At 40.6% G+C, this 19,473-nt stretch overlaps 1 protein-coding gene across 5 annotated transcripts in view; it reads right to left on the reverse strand.

Moving 5' to 3' along the window:
• Positions 1 to 19,473, reverse strand: part of tln2a (talin 2a) — a 97,319-nt gene that overhangs the window by 3,001 nt on the left and 74,845 nt on the right. For all 5 annotated transcript variants that reach the window (XM_054770916.1, XM_054770917.1, XM_054770918.1 and 2 more), the window contains 24 exons: positions 18,955 to 19,044; positions 18,750 to 18,872; positions 18,531 to 18,674; positions 18,167 to 18,328; positions 17,691 to 17,831; positions 17,400 to 17,581; positions 16,067 to 16,199; positions 15,169 to 15,270; positions 14,610 to 14,780; positions 13,554 to 13,700; positions 12,807 to 12,908; positions 12,609 to 12,728; positions 12,372 to 12,518; positions 10,018 to 10,184; positions 8,684 to 8,867; positions 8,393 to 8,518; positions 7,616 to 7,732; positions 7,171 to 7,356; positions 6,974 to 7,081; positions 6,771 to 6,876; positions 4,180 to 4,304; positions 1,318 to 1,506; positions 1,004 to 1,186; positions 641 to 766 (listed from right to left, as the gene is read on the reverse strand). In XM_054770916.1, coding sequence (XP_054626891.1) covers positions 641 to 766; positions 1,004 to 1,186; positions 1,318 to 1,506; positions 4,180 to 4,304; positions 6,771 to 6,876; positions 6,974 to 7,081; positions 7,171 to 7,356; positions 7,616 to 7,732; positions 8,393 to 8,518; positions 8,684 to 8,867; positions 10,018 to 10,184; positions 12,372 to 12,518; positions 12,609 to 12,728; positions 12,807 to 12,908; positions 13,554 to 13,700; positions 14,610 to 14,780; positions 15,169 to 15,270; positions 16,067 to 16,199; positions 17,400 to 17,581; positions 17,691 to 17,831; positions 18,167 to 18,328; positions 18,531 to 18,674; positions 18,750 to 18,872; positions 18,955 to 19,044 — 3,381 coding nt within the window. The remainder of the gene's footprint in view (positions 1 to 640; positions 767 to 1,003; positions 1,187 to 1,317; positions 1,507 to 4,179; positions 4,305 to 6,770; positions 6,877 to 6,973; positions 7,082 to 7,170; positions 7,357 to 7,615; positions 7,733 to 8,392; positions 8,519 to 8,683; positions 8,868 to 10,017; positions 10,185 to 12,371; positions 12,519 to 12,608; positions 12,729 to 12,806; positions 12,909 to 13,553; positions 13,701 to 14,609; positions 14,781 to 15,168; positions 15,271 to 16,066; positions 16,200 to 17,399; positions 17,582 to 17,690; positions 17,832 to 18,166; positions 18,329 to 18,530; positions 18,675 to 18,749; positions 18,873 to 18,954; positions 19,045 to 19,473) is intronic.

The following is a 19,473-nucleotide window of genomic DNA, read 5'->3' on the forward strand; positions in this document are numbered from 1 at the left end:
CTTGTTCCACTTTTGAGAGACGAGGCACTCAAATGGTTGCTTGTCATGAATGAAAAACCTCCTTCCTCATGGACATGATACGGCCTCCGACCGGTGTATTGCGCCTCTCGATTTGAAATTTATACTTTCTCTGAGGTTGTGAATGTATCCTGACTGCTGATTGGATGAGCCAGGAAATGGACGGGGAGACGGTTGCGATATATGACTGTGGTTGTTTTGGTGTGGTTGCTCGTTTCAATGAAGTGATTGTTGATCGACCACCTTCTCTTCATCCTCTCAACCTGCGGGCAAAAGCTACAGTATTTTATATCAACACAAAAACATCACAATCTGCAAGATGTGGAACCAGGAAGAGTTTGCAGCTACACTTATGCACCTTGTGGCCGTTTTTATGGCTTGAAGTGAAATGCATTTGTGGAGAGTTGCATCATCACCTCTTTTTGCCTCTCGCGCAAAAAGACGTAAAAGACGTATTTATAAAAATGTATAAATACGTCTTTGATATTGAATGCCTTAATATGGGACCTACAACCTAGAACTAGAATACTTACAAATCAACACTAACCAATCAATCCATACCCCATTTGACTTAAGTAAAGAAACAGTAACGACACTAATAACAACACCGGGTGTCGTTTACCTGTGCAATGCCGCCCACAAACTTGGTCTTGACCACCACGTTGTCTTCATCTGCTTTGTCAAACGCTGCCTTTTGAGCGGCTCTCACCAGGTTGTCAGACGCCTTTTTCACTGCGTTGCCAGCAATCTGACGATCACAGAAAACCTGCTTAGTCAATATTTTGCATGACTTCATGTGACTCCCTTCACTCTGCAACAGGGGAGTTCTGGACTATATGGCTTTTCTATATTGCTCCAGAGTCCTCCTCCATGCCCCCAAACTCCTTTAATAACAGGTTACTGGAATGCTGCACATGATAGTTTACAAATTAGAAAAAACGGTGCCCCCTGCAGGTTAGTAGTATTATCTGCCAGCAGTCCATACCTGCAGTCTCCTCATGGCCTCAGAGTCTTGGTCAGCCTTCACCTTGCAGGCCACCAGCAGCTGTGCAGTGGAGGCCGCCACCTGCTTGGCCGAAGAGATGAGTTTTTCCTCACTGGCGTGGCCTTGCACGGATGCGTTTGCAGCCTCGCACAAGTTGCTTGTGGCTGCCGCCACCATACGTGCCTAAAGAGACCAAGGAGAATGTTTTTAAGCCATCTTGTGTCTTGCTTTTCAGCCAGAGGCTGCATCACTGCATTTTCATAATGCTTCTCATTGAATTTTGATTTGTAGCACGGATATGCTGGTCCACTCACAGCCGATATGAGACCTTGAGACCACTGCCCGTCGTCTACGGCATTGGCCGGGATGGAGCCCACTTTGCCCTGAGCCACCAGCTCTCTTTGGGCAGCAGAGGCGGACTTGACCAAGGCGCTGGTGGCGGCAGCGATGGACTTTGCGGCCTCCAGGATCTGCTCTTCAAAGTTTAACGTCTCATCTGCCAACTGAGGGTGAAAGACAACATGTCCACAATTATAGCTCATGTACATAACTGCAGAACACGCCAGTCATTGATCCAAATCAGTGTACCGACTATTAAACTTACTAAACCAAAAGAATTTAATTTCAATTATATTTTTGTGTACTTTTAGCCATGTGACAGTGGGTATCCATAAAGTTTATGTTTGTTTAACAGGCATGTAGGAGTGCAATATCAGTTTGTTAGATGGCAGGCAGGATTACAAATATCTACCTAATCCATTTCAATTTGTCCATTTAAAATTCAGATACAAACCTGCTGTGGCAGGATAACATTTTTAAAAACAATTTAGCAAACATTTTTCTTTATTATTTTTTATTAAAAGTTTTGTTACAGATCCAGAAAGGAAGGTGGGGCCAAGAATGATTTACTTTTAATTATTTTATTTTAATTACAAAGTTGGATCCTGTTCATCCAGGATATGATTATTATATGATTATATGATTATATATATTTATCCATCCATCCATTTTCCATCCATTTCATCCTCATTAGGGTCGCTGGAGCCTATCCCAGCTGACTTCGGGCGACAGGCGGGGTACACCCTGGACTGGTCGCCAGCCAATCGCAGGGCACATATAGACAAACAACCATTCACACCTATGGACAATTTAGAGTTGCCAATTAACCTCACCTGCATGTTTTTCGGAATGTGGGAGGAAGCCGGAGTGCCCGGAGAAAACACACCGCACACGGGGAGAACATGCAAACTCCACACAGAAATGCCCAGGGGAGAATCGAACCCAAGTCTTCCCGATTGCCAGGCTGTTCCTGTATTGGCCAACGTGCTAACCACTAGACCACCAAGGCTTATTCTTTTTTTCCCCCCAGACATTCATTCATTCAACAATTCATTAATATAAAAAGTGCACATCCAAGATATACTGTATTCAACTTTACCTGTTTACATGCTTTTATTTCTATTTTTCTTTTACATTTTACTTAATGTTTTATATTACAGGCCGAAAAAGTTGTGAATCCAGGATTTAACATTACAATTTTATTATTATTATTATTATTATTATTATTATTATTTTTAAATAAATATTTCCAATTTATTTTTTTAAATAAAATAATTTGATGGCATATATATTTTTTCTTTACTGCATTGGATATTGTCCTTAAATACACTGTGAATAATGCATGACAGATTACAAAATGCATTCACATGCAGTCGGTGTGTATCTATGAAGGTATAAAATTAGGTGCAAACAAACGCTAGCGAATTGCACAGTGATGGACCACACGTGCTACTTTATCCAATTGCGCCGAAGTGAAATGTGCAGTTTAATAACACGTGGTCTCCCTCTCTCTCTTGCGCTGTCACACACACACACACACACACACACACGTACACAGCACAAGTCTGTAGACAGAGCGGGACACTGTAGGAATATGTTTGATATATAGTTGGGACTGAATAACAACCTAATATATCAAACATATCAGACAGAGCCCTGCAGAGGAGGCCTCCTGAGGCAGGGGCAGGCAAGGCAGGGAGGCAGGGGGTGCTAAGGGGATGGAGGTGGGTGCTTTGGTCTGGGATTTATAAGGAGCCATAGGACATAAGAATAAACTGCAGCAGGATTTAGCCAGATTTACCACAGATGGAGGGATGAGGGGAGGAGGAGCGGGGAAAACATGGCAGAAGGGAACATGGCCAAATAGGGGGTGGTTTCGATCTTGTTAAGAGATATTCAATACATGTTCATGGACAAGCATTCATTTATTATTTGGATAAAAAAAAAAAAAGCATGGGAGGAGTGAATGCTCATTGGCTTAAAAGGGGAGTTTTGTTGGGAATAATTTAACAGGGAGGAGACAACACAAGACACAGAACACCCACATTGCTGTAACGTTACAACAAAAGCATCTTTACACACCACCAAGAATTAATACAAATTTTTTTGGTCAAAAAAAGTATTTTTATACAGTACACCCTTCCAAGTAAACAAGTTGCTGATCTTTATAGAATCCACTTTTTGTGCTATTTTTCTTTTCTTATTTGTCTACATAGGACTTTATTAGGACTCTTCGGTAGTATTTATTATTGTTTTACTCATTGGAATACTTGATATTATAAATTGTGATCCCAGACAAAAAAAAAACAAACAAACTTGTAACTAACTTTTTCCAAAACATTCATTCGGATTTATAATTTCTTTTTCTTTAACTTGTAATGTATGTTCTCAGTTGTGGACCTTCGACAGCTTTGGTAACCATAAAAAAACAATGTTGATATTGATGTACATTTTATATCATTTTTATATAATTTAGTTTTTACGTATTGAATGTTGTTAGATATTTTAAATTAAATTTTAAATTTTATATAAAAAAGTAAAGTCTAAATGTATTTAATCCTATTTTAATAAATACTTTGTTTTAATTCCTAATATCGCATTTATTAATATTATATTACTAACATATCAATGGAAATGGCAAACATAATAAATTTAATATGACTAAAACTGCTAAAAAATATATACATTTTACTATTTAATATTTAATTCATTACAATTATTATTATTATTATTACTATCATTAATTCTGTTAGCATATCATTTCCTTGAAGACTTTACTGCCTTTTATGAAAGTGCCCTTGAGAGAACATACAGTATTTAAACATCTAGTCTCTCACCTTTGGCTTGGCTCGAGGTTTGAGCTGCTCCAGCTTCTTAGCAGCCGCCTCGATGGACGCCGCCGCCCCGAGCAGCTCCGTCTCTGCAATCACAGTGGGGTCCTCAGGGTCCACCCACTCAGAACCTGGAGAAGGGGTGTCATAAGAGGGGTGACGCTTATTAAAGGAAGGTTGTGGAAGAGCTTAATCATGCCTCACAGCAACTAAACATCCACCCATCCCATGCACGACTGCAGCAACACACAGGATGTGATGATGTGGACGCCCAAAACAAAACGGAACACACAGAGAGCCCACTCCAGATGGGATGAAATGAATTGATGTTAGCGGCCAAAACATGAGAACAAAGTGTGGAGCATCTCACAGCCGGTGATATCAGTCAGTACCATACAGAAAGGGACCACGCTAACTTACCTCCATCTGTGGCGAAGAAGGGAGGAAGACACAGGAGTGTTAGAAAAAGCTTGTCTTAGGAAAAGAAGCACTGTTACTATGTTTAAACAACCACAAGGTATTGTAGTTTATGTACCTCATTAGTGCCGCATTAATAACAACATACCGTGTATAAGCCGCTACTTTTTTCTTAAACTTTGAACCCTGTGCGGCTAATTTATGGCTAAATCTACTGATTGTTTAACTACTGTGCCGCTCACGAGTCAGTCGTAGCTCTTTCTCTGACAGGAGCCAGTCACGTGCTATCAGTGCACTCACAACAAGCTTGTCAACCATTGGTTGTCTTTATATATATCCAATATAAGAAACACTTTTAAAAACACTTAACAGCACTAAATTCAGCACACGGTAACTTCATACTCAAAAGGTGTACATACAAATATCCAAACCTGTCCCAATGTGACTTTAAAATAAATAAAAAGTTAACATTTGAAAGGTTTCCCATAATGCATTGTGTCTGAGCAATGCATTCATTGGGCCGCTGCAATGACGTCACCTTCTGTCCGTCACCGTTTCCCTGTCTTTTGGTCCTCTGGCTTCCTCTGGTGGACAAAAGCAGCAGTGCAGCCATTTTCTACAAATATGCTTTGTATGCTCTCCTCCAATGAAATGGTTTTCTCAACTGAAATGCATTATGGGAACACTTTAAAATGTTGGGTTTTATTTCATATAAAACTTGTATTGATACTGTACATGTTTCTATGTTTCTGAGGTTAACGTTTTGAGTGTTATTTGCTGTGTGATGACTTTAATGTTTGTAAGATGAAACCGTGAGTCAGACTGGTATATTGAGTGATGACCTCCTGCAATTTCCAATGCGTTGACAAGCTCGTTGTGAGTTTATTCATAACTAATGATTGGCTCCTGTCAAATAAAGCGCTGACTGGTTGTCACAGACTCGTGCGCCCCAAAGTATGCCACTTTATGACACGGACACAGGCGACTTATACACCGGTGTGGCTTTTATGAGAACAAATCTGTTTTTTCCCTCTACATTTAGTAGGTGCGGCTTATACACCGGAAATTACGGTAAATATTACTACAACTTAGTAAGAAGGGCGAAGAACTACATTTTAGTTGGGAATTTTAGTACAAAACTTAAAAGCATGTCAGAGTTTTATGAGAAGAAAGGCATAAAGAAAGAAGGATTTTGGGGTGTTTGTTGACAATTTGTTGAGAGAATGTTGTGAATCTTATTAAGTTGTATGTTAGTACACAAGTCCCTCATTTATCGCAGCCGTGATGAGTGAATTTCCATTAAGTAGGAGTCCTTATTTATAAATTGAATATTTTCGTAGTTAGAGCATAGTACACCTGTTTATAACCTTATAAGTACGGTTTTTAACATTATTAGAGCCCTCTAGACATGAAGTAACATCCCTATAGTCACCAAATATAGTAAACATAATAAAAGTAAATACGTCAAAGACATAAATAAGACTTGTGCTCGTTTGTGTTACTATAAACGTGACGCTGAGGGTTCTGAGTTGAGTTGTAGCTTGGTTTTTGCCCGTGTTTTAATTAGGGATTATTGTGCTATTATTGTGTTTGTGTGTCTCACAGAACATTTACCGTAACATTACTGACACCTAGTGACCAGTGTAGAATGCTACATATCATTCACTGCGTTACTGAATGGGTTTTCTGAATGCCTTATTTTTGAATTTTAGGTCATTTATCCATTTCTATGCTTGAAAATGCTTAATTTAGACAAAGAATATGTAAAATCTGCATATTTTTGACTAATAATAGGCCGGATTCAACCATAAAACACCATGATTTATTAATATACTTTTAAAAACCATGATACAGTGAAGCCACGGAATTCGAACCACAATGTTGCATGACGAGCGTACAACTTTTTCTTGTATTTTTTTGCAATTGAAAAAAAAGGATAAGTTGCTTAACAACTGCTTCATTGATCACCATTATCTTAAAAGTTTGCACCACAACTCTTCCTCTGTTTGCCAACAATCTTAAAGACACCTTTTTCAGCGGGTCTCTGTGTCACGACTGCATCTCTCCAGGTGACTGGGGTGTGTGTGTGTGTGTGTGTGTGTGTGTGTGTGTGTGGTGCCACTTGTTGGTTTGCATGTACCGTATAAATCTCCATGATGATATTCTGTATGACTTATTACCTTTCATGGCCTCAGCAGACTGGATGAGTTCAGTGACGGCTCCGGCCACTCGTTTTGAGCACACTGCCAGCTGCTGCTTCTGCTCAGGAGTGGGCCTCTGCAATACCTACGCACAAATGAGGCAACATATTTGAGTGTATCGACTGTGACAATACGCAAGCACACTAGCTAAAAAGGTTGTTTTCTCTGAGAGGATAACCCACCAAGAGTACTTGTTCCAGTAGCTCAATATATCCAGTAGTGCACTCTGATCCGAATCTCAGCGCCCTGTTCTTCACGTCCTCGTTGACATCGGGGTGATAGGCTGCTTGCTACATGACGAGACAGTCGACATCGTAAAGGCTGACACGTTTACTTTCACTACAACATGATGGACTACCGCTGAGAAATAAAGAAGAACCTTGCAGCTGGCAAGCATGTCAGAAATAGCCTTGCGACTCAGGTTAGCCGTGTGGATGATGTCCTCCTGTCGGGCCGAATTCCCAGCAGCCACCGCTTTAGCTGTCGCCATGGTGATACCCTTGGTTATGCGGATGAATTCTTCAGGTGTGGTTGTTTTGCTAGGAGGGTCCCTGGACTGGAATAACTGAGGGGCGACAAAGAAGGTAGTGCCGTGGGCCAATCATAAACGAGTTACTACGGGTCGCACTAAACGAATCATTAGATAAACTACACTGAGCTATACTACACGACAAACTACACCAAACTCATGTAGAATCTGCTGCTCTAGGTCAGTTAATCTCTAAGCCAATCAGGACATGAAAGAAGCACTTTAGCAATGGTGAAATCAGCATTACAGCTGCATGAATTGATGATGCATGAGTGTATCATCCGGCTATCCTTACCGCCATTTCCTGTTTGATGCATTCAATGGTGGCCTCCAGCGCTCTGGTGCCTCGCGTGGCCTCGTCCTCTACGGCCTTGACTGTTTTTAGCAGGGACGTCACGTTGGTCACCATTACCTGGAAGAAAAAGCATAAGGGAAATGCTACACGGTGTGTAATCAGTCACTTTAACTGACTAGTAATAACATTTCAAATAATTGAAAATTAGAATACTGCTACTACTAACATTTATAACATGACATGTTAAAAATAATAATCAACAAAATGTAATAACATCCTACACAATAATTGGATTATTGATAGAGAGATGCATGGATGGATAGATATCAGACACTTTTTTCATTTCCAAAAGATATTCACGTATGGAACCTGACATTGTCATATTAGTTACAGTAAGTGTTTAATAGTTTTGTGTACTTAATAACGGAACCATTGGGTGTTTCTTACTTATCAACAGGGGGTGCAAAAGACCCATTGAATCAAAATGGTATTGTTTAATATAAGGGACCTAAAAAAAAGCTTATGCTGTAAGGCAGTTTTTGTTAAAGAATCCACGGCACACTTGGCTGCTACATAACAATATATATTTATAATATATTTATAAATTAAATCCCAATAATGCACATTTTTGGTTGACAAACATAGTAATTAGATATTAAAAAAACTTCATTATATTTTCTGGAGGTCATTCTATTATGCAGTTGTACCAAATGAAGTGTCCCATGAGTGTTTGTATAAAACACACAATGGAGTACATTAATTCATATGCTCGCTCACCTTGGCGGCGCTCTTCAGCTGGTACATTGAGGGGTCGTCTGCTGCTTTGCCGGAGGCACACTTTGTGGCACTAATGAGCTCTGCTAGTGCCTTGGCAACATCTTTTATAGCATTTATCAGAACCACCTACAGCACAGACCAAGCAGGTTATGAGATTATGGGGCATTATGGAAGATTTAAGAAGCACCTCATTGTGCTTCTCCAGAATGGATCTTATGTGGAAATCAATGAATAAGGGAAATCGTATTAGACTAAGACTGCCTGATCCAAACCTACTGTTAACTGACCAACCTGTGTCTCTGGATCATCAGAGCCAATGCTGGCGGCTCCCAGTTTGACCACATCAGTGAGCTGCGTGATGGTTTTGGCAGAAGACTGGGCCGCCTGAGCCAACTTGTCCTGGCCGGAAGCGGCTCCAGACACCAACATCTTTGTGTCCTCCACCAGAGCCTTGGCTGTCTTTAAAATGTTTTCTCTGAAAGAAAGAGACTCATGGTCAAGGAAAAGAATATAAAAGAATAAAACATGATTTAAATAAATAAATAAATAAATAAATAAATAATGACCTGGCACAAGGTATATTATTATATTCATGGAGCAACTACACCAATTACTATCTTTTGACCATTTTCCTGGTTCGGATTTAGTGGATTCACTCTATCACCGTTTTTTAAAAATATATGAATAAATCACACTGATTTATGGTTGAACATGGCTTATTATTAGTTAAGAAATATGCATATGGAGCAAATATTACATATTTTCTGCTTAAATTAAGCATTTTCGCGCATAAAAATGGCTAAGTGAACCAAGAGATAAGGCATTCAGAAGACGCAGTCAAAGACGCTGTGAATGATATGCAGTATTCTACACTGGTGGGTTTCAGTAATGTTACTGAAATTTTCGGTGAGACACAAATGGCAGACTTGATCGCCAGAACCACAGGATTTTATTGCAGGCTTGAACATATTAATAAATCACGCTGTTTTGTGGTTGAATACGGCCTATTATTAGTCAAAAAGTATGCACACTGCGGCAAATATTACACATTTTCTGCTTAAATGAAGCATTTTCAAGCATAAAAATGGGCTTTTATTGGAGGTTTGAATTATCTCACAACAGGCACAATAAACCCTGATAAAAATCCCAAATAAAAACATGGGCTACTGTTGTGGCAATAACCCACACCAAGCTAAAACTCAACTCTAAACCCCCGACGTCACTTCCTGTCCGCCCACCACTCCCATTGGGAACACATTTACAGCAACACACACGAGCATGGGTCTTATTTATGTCTTAAATCAAAAACGTAAATGTGTCAAAATTCAATGAATCGATACCATTTTTCACTGTTACTAACAGATGATGTTTTTGTTCCTTGCAACAATCGAGAGTTTTGTCAACTTTTTTTGCCACCCAAAACATTTTTAGTTTGAGAGAGAGAAGAGTGAAAGATGCAACACTTCATCTTTCCAGGCCTGAGGGGAAATTGTAACCATAGAGACGTTGTCTCACCTCTGTTTGCCTTCTCCTAAGTCATTTTGTCACTTTCTAATTAAAGATAACCACAGGGCGGATTTTAGACTCGTCACGCTTTAGACCGATCAAACACTTCCTGCTCCCACCTGTGGTCGGCGAAGGACTCGTCATTCTCTGCGTTGAGCGTGCCAGCGGAGGCAAACATGATTGTGGTGTCCAGATCTGCGATGATGCCCGACACGGCGCTGGCCGCTGTGATGCAGGCCTGTGTACCTTTGTTGCCTGCCTGGAGGGCCGACAGCACCAAGGACACCTGGGGACAAGCATGATGACAGCCTGTAATTATTCTGTTTGTAACTTGTGTCATGCATGAAAAAGACCATAGTTTGCATTGTTATTAGTAATAAAAAATAGGATTTTTACAGCATTTGCTGCTCTTTTTCTTTGTGGGATGTTGTCCTGGGAAATAATAATGCTCCATTGCCAGTGTACAAATCTATTGTTGCATATTCCCTAAGCCTGACCTCTAATTGAAGCCATTTCCGCAAATCATCTGCAGGTGCTGTATCCACTTAAAAGAATTAACGCTGCACCGCAAATAAATGCCTCGTTTTTTTGTTCGTCAATGGCTGTAGTTACTTTTGTTCTATGACTAACATCACCATGTGTCACATTAGACGCATTTAACCCACCGACATAACACACATGGCATTTGAAAAGCTGACGATTATAGAGAGATTAAAGTGTACTGTAAATTCCGGTGTATAAGCCGCACCGGTGTATAAACCACACCCAGTAAACTTAGAGGAAAATCCAGATTTGTACATATATAAGCTGCACCGGTATATTAGCCGCGCGCGCCCACATAAAATGGCATATTGTGGCATGTACGAGTCTGTGAGGACCAGGTAGCTCTTTATTTGACAGAAGCCAATCACGAGCTATGAAAAAACTCAGATATTTATTGTAATAACATATTACACTGCAAGATATATTATTTTAATTAAGAAGAATTATGTATTCTAACAATATTTTCTATCATAAAAAAGCTCAACTATTTCAAACAGGCCTCTCTTCAGATGCCTGGTACTTTCTGCAGTTCAGTAAATAAATGCCATGGTCACTATTTGAGAAATTACAACATTCATTCATTCATTTTCTATGCCGCTTGTCCTCACGAGGGTTGTGGGTGTATGCTGGAGCCTATACCAGCTGACTGTGCGCGAGAGGCGGGTTACACCTTGGATTGATCGCCAATCACAAGGCTCATATAAACAAACAACCATTCACACTCACATTCATACCTTTGGACAATTTACAGTCTGCCATTAACATAACATGCATATTTTTGGAATGTGGGAGGAAGGGAGAAAACCCAGAGGACGTGCAAACTCCACATAGAGATGCCCAAACGGAGATACAAACCCAGATCTTCCAGATCTCCAGACTGTGTGGACAACATGCTAACCACTAGGCCACCGTGTGGCCCTAATTTTAACATAACGGCATTAAAAAAGCAGTATAATTAGTAGGGATGCCACGAGACACTGATTTCACGAGACAAGACGATATACGAGACTGGGTCTATGAGGATGAGACGAGACGAGATTTTAACATTACTTTTAATAAAAGTACAATGAAAAAAAAAAATATATATATATATGACAATATATCACAATCTACTAATTGAATTTCTACTGCGTTACTCTTCTACACTCTGTGTGTATGTTAGCGGCCCCGCCTCCACCCACTGAGACAAAGAAACTGTACAACTGACAAAAGGGCTCACTTCCTTCATGCCGTTGTTCTATGGAACAAACATGTCAAGGTGCTGAATCCAAGGCACAGAGTGAACTCTCTTCCTGCCCGTTTGGAGGCGAGAGACAAGGAAAACAGACATGCATGCACATGGCCAGCAAAATGATCAAGTTCATTTTCATTTTTGTTATTAATAAATTCATTTCTTATCCCCCGGCCTAGTGGCCATGTGACATTTTTTTTTCTGAACAACAAATCTTGTCACGCTTTAATCTTGTGAGATCTTCTGACACGAGATCTTGTGACACCCCTAATACATCATTTTGGACTATAAAAATGGTTTTTTTAATAAATAAAAAATTGTATTAATAAATATAGTGCCCAAACTTTTCTGTTATTAATTTTGTAAGATCTGCAAAATGTTTGCAAATGTTAGAGGAGTGCGTCACTGCAGACATGTGGGCGCCAGCGACAGTCATGCTGCTCAAAAATAGACTGCTATAAAAGTATCATGCTTATTTTTCTGAAGGATTTCCTACAAAATGTACTCTTAGCTGTAAAAAATCCACAAAAACACAAGATGATGTTGCGTAAAAAAGCAGTAATCCAATATGATCATATACAGATGACTTGTAACGTTGCTAGACTGATTTATCTGTTATCCATTTATTTCTAATAATGGAGCACATGAAGCATTAACAGTAAAGATACTGTAGACAGACATGATGATCATAATGGATACCTTCTCCGTGACAGCACGGGCACAGTCGATAAGCTCTCGTTTGGTGAAGCTGTCAGAAGGAGTCATCTGCAGCGCTCCGGCCTTCTGGACCAAGAAGATGCATCCGTGGCCCAGCTCCTGTACTCTGGTCTTAATCTGGAAACCAATCTGGAGACGACACAAACACACAGAAATCTTTCAAATCCATGCAGTACTTGGGACATCCTTGTGTGTTGCGTTGTACTTCATGACTCGTACCTCTTCTGGCTCGGCCGTGTGTGCGGCCATGCGTCCCTGTACGGCCAGCTGGCTGAAGTCTACGGTCACCTGTGAGGCCAGACCCCCCAGCTCGTCTGGACACGTCACCGATTTCGTCATCTGCGTCACAAAAATACTCAATATGAAATATTTAAAAGTTGTGCAACGATGCCGTAATACAATGTTGGTGATTCTTACCATTTCCTGAGCAGTGACTGCAATAGCCTTGGAGTGTTTGACCATACTGGTCTGGTAGTCCACGAAGGAGCCCTCAGGTTCAGGTGGCGTTCCTTCATCCAGCTACACGAGGACAGATGGTAACTCATATTTTTAAGATTTCTTTTGCCTTAAAAAAAATTCTGTATAATTCAAGACTATAAAAATAAACAATAATAATAATACAAAATACACAAAAACAATAACAAATGTTGGCATCAATTAATATGATGCAAAAGTAGCAGTGATATAATGTACCGTAATAATAATAAAACAGAGAAACACATAAAAAAACAACAACACACAAACCATAATGATATTAAGCAAGAGTGGTATCAAAAATCATTCCGCTAATGTACACCACTCTGACGATATCGCTCCAAACTTAAAATTATTGTCAGGGTTATGGCAGAATCTGTGATTTTCCACTGGGTATCATATTATTATATGCGCAGGTATAGTTAAGGATGTGTCTGGTGAGGATGTGATCACAGGTTTAAAATAGCATCGCCCATGTGATTGCACAGCATACATTACAGCAGGCCTACTAAATTAGACTGCTTAACACATCACAAAGAAGCCAGCAGTGAGAGCAATGACGCCTTGGACCACAAGAACTTGACGTTACATAAACTTTGCGATATTTAAATAAAGAAAGCTGCAGCGGTTTGCTGCAAAAATGGTGAAATGGTTATTAAAACTGGTGTGTAAAGGTAAACATAAACTCACCCTGGCCATGGCCTCTGCGATGGAATCCACCATACCCCCCACCATGCCGACTTCACTGGCGGCCTCGTTCAGCGTCACCATGATGTCATCCACCGCCTCCTTCATGAGCTGGCATGCCTCGGCGATGGCGTCATGCGTGTGGGACGCCTGACCACACACAATGAAGCATATGATGCTGACAATTCCATTTTGTTCCTCTATGTATGTATGTATGTATGTACTTTATTTATCCCACAGCGGGGAAATTAACTTGTTACAGCAGCAAGCAAGCAAGATACGCAAGTAAAGAGTGCAGTGTAAAGAATGCATAGTGACTACAACATGGTTCAGGTGGTGCAGGTGTTGTAGAGCCTGACAGCGGTCGGTATGACAGGCTATAGTGAGTCGTGGTAGTTGTAGCAATCGTTGTAGTAGTAGGGGATAGTTTTCCTGTTGGTTTTCCAGCTTTTGTTTAATTGTATTTTTAGAAAGTCCCAAGGGCCAATAAAAAAAACAAAAAAAAAGATGCGGGTCACAAATAGTCCCCGGCCCGTACTTTGGTGTTGTGTATGTGTTCCAGAGTGTTTACATGCGTGGATGAAGACGACACAAGACACATTTCATTTTGAGAGGCCAAACTCTTTACTTAAGTGGCCCCACCAACTGACCGGAACTCAGTCGAAACAGGACGAAATGGGAGTAAGTCACTGTTTTGACTTCATGTCAAAAAATCCAAACTACCCCTTTAAATTATATGACCAAAAGGTCAAAAAAACAAACTAAGCAATGAATAGTTTATTGCGGTCTTCATTCTTTTTTGTTGTTTACGTTCAAGCGTAATGTCTTGAGGTCCCACTTCAGAAGGCTGCAATGGGATATGTCCTGCAGTCTCCAATGCAACATTTAGTAATTTCGCAAATCCTGTACATCAGCAGCCGCCAAACTTTTTGAATCAACGGACCGGCTCGTGTTCCTATAAATCTCTGAGTTATTTACAAAAGTGTGTTTTTTCATAGCTTAAAGTTTTGCAGCCTGGTGATTGGCTACCCCCTGTTTTAAATGAGAGGGAGATCTGACCTTTGGGTTTCCTCCTCCCTCCTTGGCAGCGTAGAGCATCTGCAGGGCAGACTCAGCCAGGGTCTTGGTCTGATCCAGGAAGGTCATTTGCTGCTGGTGGTCATTCAGTTTAGATGCCACGCCCACCGCGGCCTTGATCAGCGGTTCAAAGTAGCGGGCCAGTTGGGTCACCTGAGGGATGGACACCGCCGCAAAGCAAGATTAGCCTGACTGATAAGCAGCAAAGATGATCAGTGCTTGATATGACCTTTGACTTCCTACTCCAAACAGGATAAATAGATATAAATATAAATTAAATCACTTAAGCATCCACTCAGATTACTTAGTGGGTATATTTGTATGGTGTGTGGTGATGGCTGTGATATTTTCACCAGCATTATAGCCTTCAATTTGTGTTTTTGTTGCATTTCAGCATCAACCCACACATTTACATTATGTACAAAAATATTTCAGCCATCATGTAAAATGTAAGTAGAGCAAAGCCTCCCTTAAAAGTGCACTACTGCTACTTGTTGCTACACTCTTATAAAATATGTTATCAGCATCTTCCCCGAAATACCTTGTGTCCTAGTTGGGAAGCTTCGCCTCTGGCAGCGGTGGAAACAGGGTCGATTAAGTGGCCAATTTCTTGCACGGAGGATGTCAGCTGTTCTTGCAGGGCCTAAGAAAAAGGGAAATGGAAATAAATGTGCCTGTGTGGCGTTTTAAGAAAGCGACTTCGTCTGGAATCTGCGGAAGTGCATTGCCCTGAGAAGTAAATTAGGAGATATATGCCTTAAAGGTGGACTCGAATAGTTCATGATTCAACAAAATGCATGTCAACTGTGTTGGAAATAGTTCTAAAACATGTTTGGCCCTGAAGATGAGAGTATTGGACTGAGAAAGACACAAATGCTAAGGAAGCCAAGCCAAGGAGTATGCCGTGTAAAACAAGGGTGTCCAAAGTCTGGCTCGGTGGCCATTTTGCAGCATGCGGCATGTTTTTCCTTAGCCCATTGTATCTCATACAAAAAGCTTTAAAGAAAAACACATGAAATAGTAGAAGACAAAAGACGTAATGTTAGGAGAAAAACTTGAAATGATTAAGGTTCCAACCAAACTACAACTAATAAGTAATTGCTATGCCACTTATACCATAAAGCTGAGATGTAGGATGCATTATTTTGAAATACAATCAACTGCTGAGCATTTATAGACCTATAATGTCCTTCGCATTTTTTTTTTGTGGCCCTATCTTGTTTTTACACCTTAAAATGTGTCCTGATTGGTCCAAAAATAATTGCAGACCCTGAAAGTGGGTGATCCAGGGCTGTAAAGGCCATGAAAGACAAACATTCTGTACATCAAAATAAGGTAAGTGTAATACGTAGGAGTGTGAAAACTATACTTGCAGAGTATCTGAAATTTCTATAAGAAAACACAGAATAAAGACAATAAAGAAAAATGGAGACGCTCACCTCCAGTGAGATGTCGTCCCTGCTGGGTAAGTTCTGGCTGACCGCAGCCAGAGAGGCCTGCTCAATGTCCCGGATGCATTTGTTGACGTTATCAATGGATGAGTCGCACTCCCGCTGGCCTGGGGCCTTGTCCCTGAGAACGTCATGGGAAGTAGCGAGCGATAAATATGGACGGGGGAGCGAGGTCGGCGGACGATGAAGAGGCGGTGAAGAGGACAGAGGTTTGACAAGGAGAGGTAGGAAAGTAAATGGGATGACAGACAAGACGACAGGGAGAGAAAGAATCATAAATCTAACATTACAATACCAGAACACAATCCAAACGGATTTTTTTTGTATAAATTTAAAATAAAGTACATAAAATAAATAATAAATAAAGTACAAATAATTAATAAATAGAATATAATAATATTTAGAAAAATAGATAACAATACATTGGTACCACTTTCCCACAAAAGTAACAAGGGTTATATCAGGGGTTTGTAAATTGTTTTAAATAAACTCATACGATGTAAAACAGCCAAGTTTAAGACACGTAAAGCTCTATTATTAGTGTTAGTAGTACTAGTTGGCAAGAAGGACGTCACTCGTACTGTTCCACAGTGACTGATATCAAATCTAAAAACTGATACCAGTTCTTTTTATAAATATAGTTACAAAGTAATTCATATCATATGTATACTGTAATGTATCAAATGTATAATAAGATTTAATAAGGTTAATGGTACAATCACTATATGGGACTAACTTAAAAAACATTATAATACTACAAATTATTCTGCCCTTGTTTAGTTGGTATAAAATGTTTGCAAGTGGAAATTTAAGCTAGAAACTTTTAATACAGAAATATATCACTACATTAACGAACATCCCCCCTTCTGGGAATTCGCAGCATTCCTGGAGAGCATAATGTAGTAGTGAATGATAAACCTTAAAGGGATAGTTCTGATTTTTTTTTTTTACATCAAGTTGTATGGCATCTTCCGTGAGTCTTCTGGTCGGATTTCCATGATGAGGAACATAGTTCCACTTAGTTGCTGGGGCCATTTGAGTGAAGAGTTTGGCTTTTCAAAACAATATGTGTTCAAAAAGACTAATACTCATTTTGCATCACAAAAATGCCTCCTCAAATAAAAAAAATCAGACCTCACAAATCGCTCGGTGTTATATTTGTCTCCCGTCACTGTTGATGTACAACACAGCTCTGTGTCAAAAAATCTGAACTACTGTATCCCTTTAATACAAGTAAATAAATGGTGTACTCTAACAGAGTATTTAGCACAGGGAGACCTTTAGTTGTCATTTTGCTTTTTGTGTATTTTTGTCCACCAACCGTATGGCAGTGATGAGACTCTTGATGGAGTCGGAGACGGTGCGGGAGTGACCAGCCAAAACAGACCAGGTGGGTGGGTCTTTAGGGTTGATAACCAATGAGCGTGCGGTCTTGAGCAGGTAGGTGGAGCTGTCGAGCATGGAGCGAGCCGACTGGAGGATCGGCTCCTGAGCTTCTGAGCCCTACAAGGAAACAAGTGAAAATTCACTCGAAAAGAGCACATTTATTACCAATGCAATTTGCAGCTACTGTAGATTGTTGTCTTACAAAATGACAGTCACACAGACTGACCTCGTGGCTGATTTGAGCGGGGATGCTGGCAAACTCAGGGTTGGATGCGAATGTCGTCAGGTTTTCCACCGCTTCGATGAGCGGAGACGTGGCCACTCGACACCTGTTCCTGTTTTCATTTGAGAAGTCTCCATCGAGAGCCTACAGAGGAAATGTATGTCCACAACTCATTTTTCATTGGCCTGTGGCACACTCTAAAAATAAAGTGAAAGACGGCCATAATCAAGGCCACAATGAAAAGAATAAAAAAGGTTTTTAGGTTAAGCTACAAAGCTAGCATAGCATTCAATTACCAAAATCACTGGATTAGTTTTTGTTAGTTTTTTTAGTTTGTTGCTTCCATTTTTCTTGTTGAATATAGTTTGGGCACACCTGAGCTATCATTTTCCTGCAACACAATTCACTCCAGGAACAGAATTGCTCATATAAGGGAAAGAAATGTGGACTGGCTTTAGGCTGGGGCGGGCTAGACTCACCTTAATGGTTTTAACCAGGTTGGCGGTGCTGTTGGCCACCTCCTTAGCAGACTGGACAAAGTGCCGCTTGGCAACAGGGTTGGTGGTCTTTGACGAAGCCAGCCGGCAGGAGTTGCAGAGCGCTGATGTGTGCTTTGCAACGATGGTGGCCGCTGAAAGGACCTGCAGTATTAGAGGGGAAAAATGTAGCATTGCCCCTGAGGTCTATTACTGTAAAGGTTACAACTGCACTATCATCAATGTAGTTGTGATGACAACAGCTAGAATGGCAATTTCCCCTCATTTTGTTGTCATTTTATTGGTGAAAACCCAATGCGGGACACAATAAATCAATGCTGAAACAGAAAATTGTTGGTGCATGTACCTGAGAGGGGCTACTTTCTGGGTCGATGAGATTCTGACAGGCCATCTGGATAGCCTGGTTGGCCTTAGCAAACTGGATGGGGTCCACCAAACCCTGGTGACCTGCCTGACTGTTGGGGTCCGACACACCCACCAAATAAGAGGCCTGATGCAGAAAGAAAAAAATCAGAATTGTCTGTTTCAAGATTGTGCCATTCCTACTGAATGAGATTTGTAGTACCTGTCCAGCAGCTTCTGTGAGCCCACACAGAGCTTTGGACGCCGATCCTACGCAGTCTCCAAATGACGTAACATCTCCCGTCTTGCAGTTCTGGGAAATGCCTGCCATGGACTCGCCCAAGACCTGAACAGACCACCATGAATAAAGGAGCGGCGAAACGGACAGTTAGATGTTCATCACCGAGCAAGTGACCTGAAAGGCCTACCTTGGAATTTTCCATGACACTCTCAATGCAGTCAAAGTAAGAGAGGTCATTGACGGGTTCATTGGGGTTGTCCAGCATTCCTCGGACAGCCTGGAAGGAGTTAGTCAGATGTTAACGGGTTAAAGTCTCAAAAGAAACCCTACGGATAAGATGGCTGTAGCTGCATTTGAACTATCATCAGTTGTCAGTATCCAACAGCACTATTTACCTCTACACGCGCTTTAAAATGTGCATTGTGCTACTCAGCTGTTGGTGTGAAACTCATGCGTACAACACTTGTTGTTTCCAAGGACTTCATTAACGGTATGAATGCTGGCTGAGCAGTTTCTGCTCCTTGTCCCTATTACAACATCGGTTCTGTTCCTGCTGTGCTGTGCTATATACTTGTTCATCAATGAGCATGTTGTCAACTACATTTACATTTACTTTTCCACTTTCTCATGCACTCCAATCATTATTAAGGTTAAAAAATGGACTACCGTAATTTCTGGTGTATAAGCCGCTACTTTTTTCTCACGC

Source organism: Dunckerocampus dactyliophorus, chromosome 3 (genome assembly GCF_027744805.1).
Source record: "Dunckerocampus dactyliophorus isolate RoL2022-P2 chromosome 3, RoL_Ddac_1.1, whole genome shotgun sequence".
NCBI lineage: Eukaryota > Metazoa > Chordata > Actinopteri > Syngnathiformes > Syngnathidae > Dunckerocampus > Dunckerocampus dactyliophorus.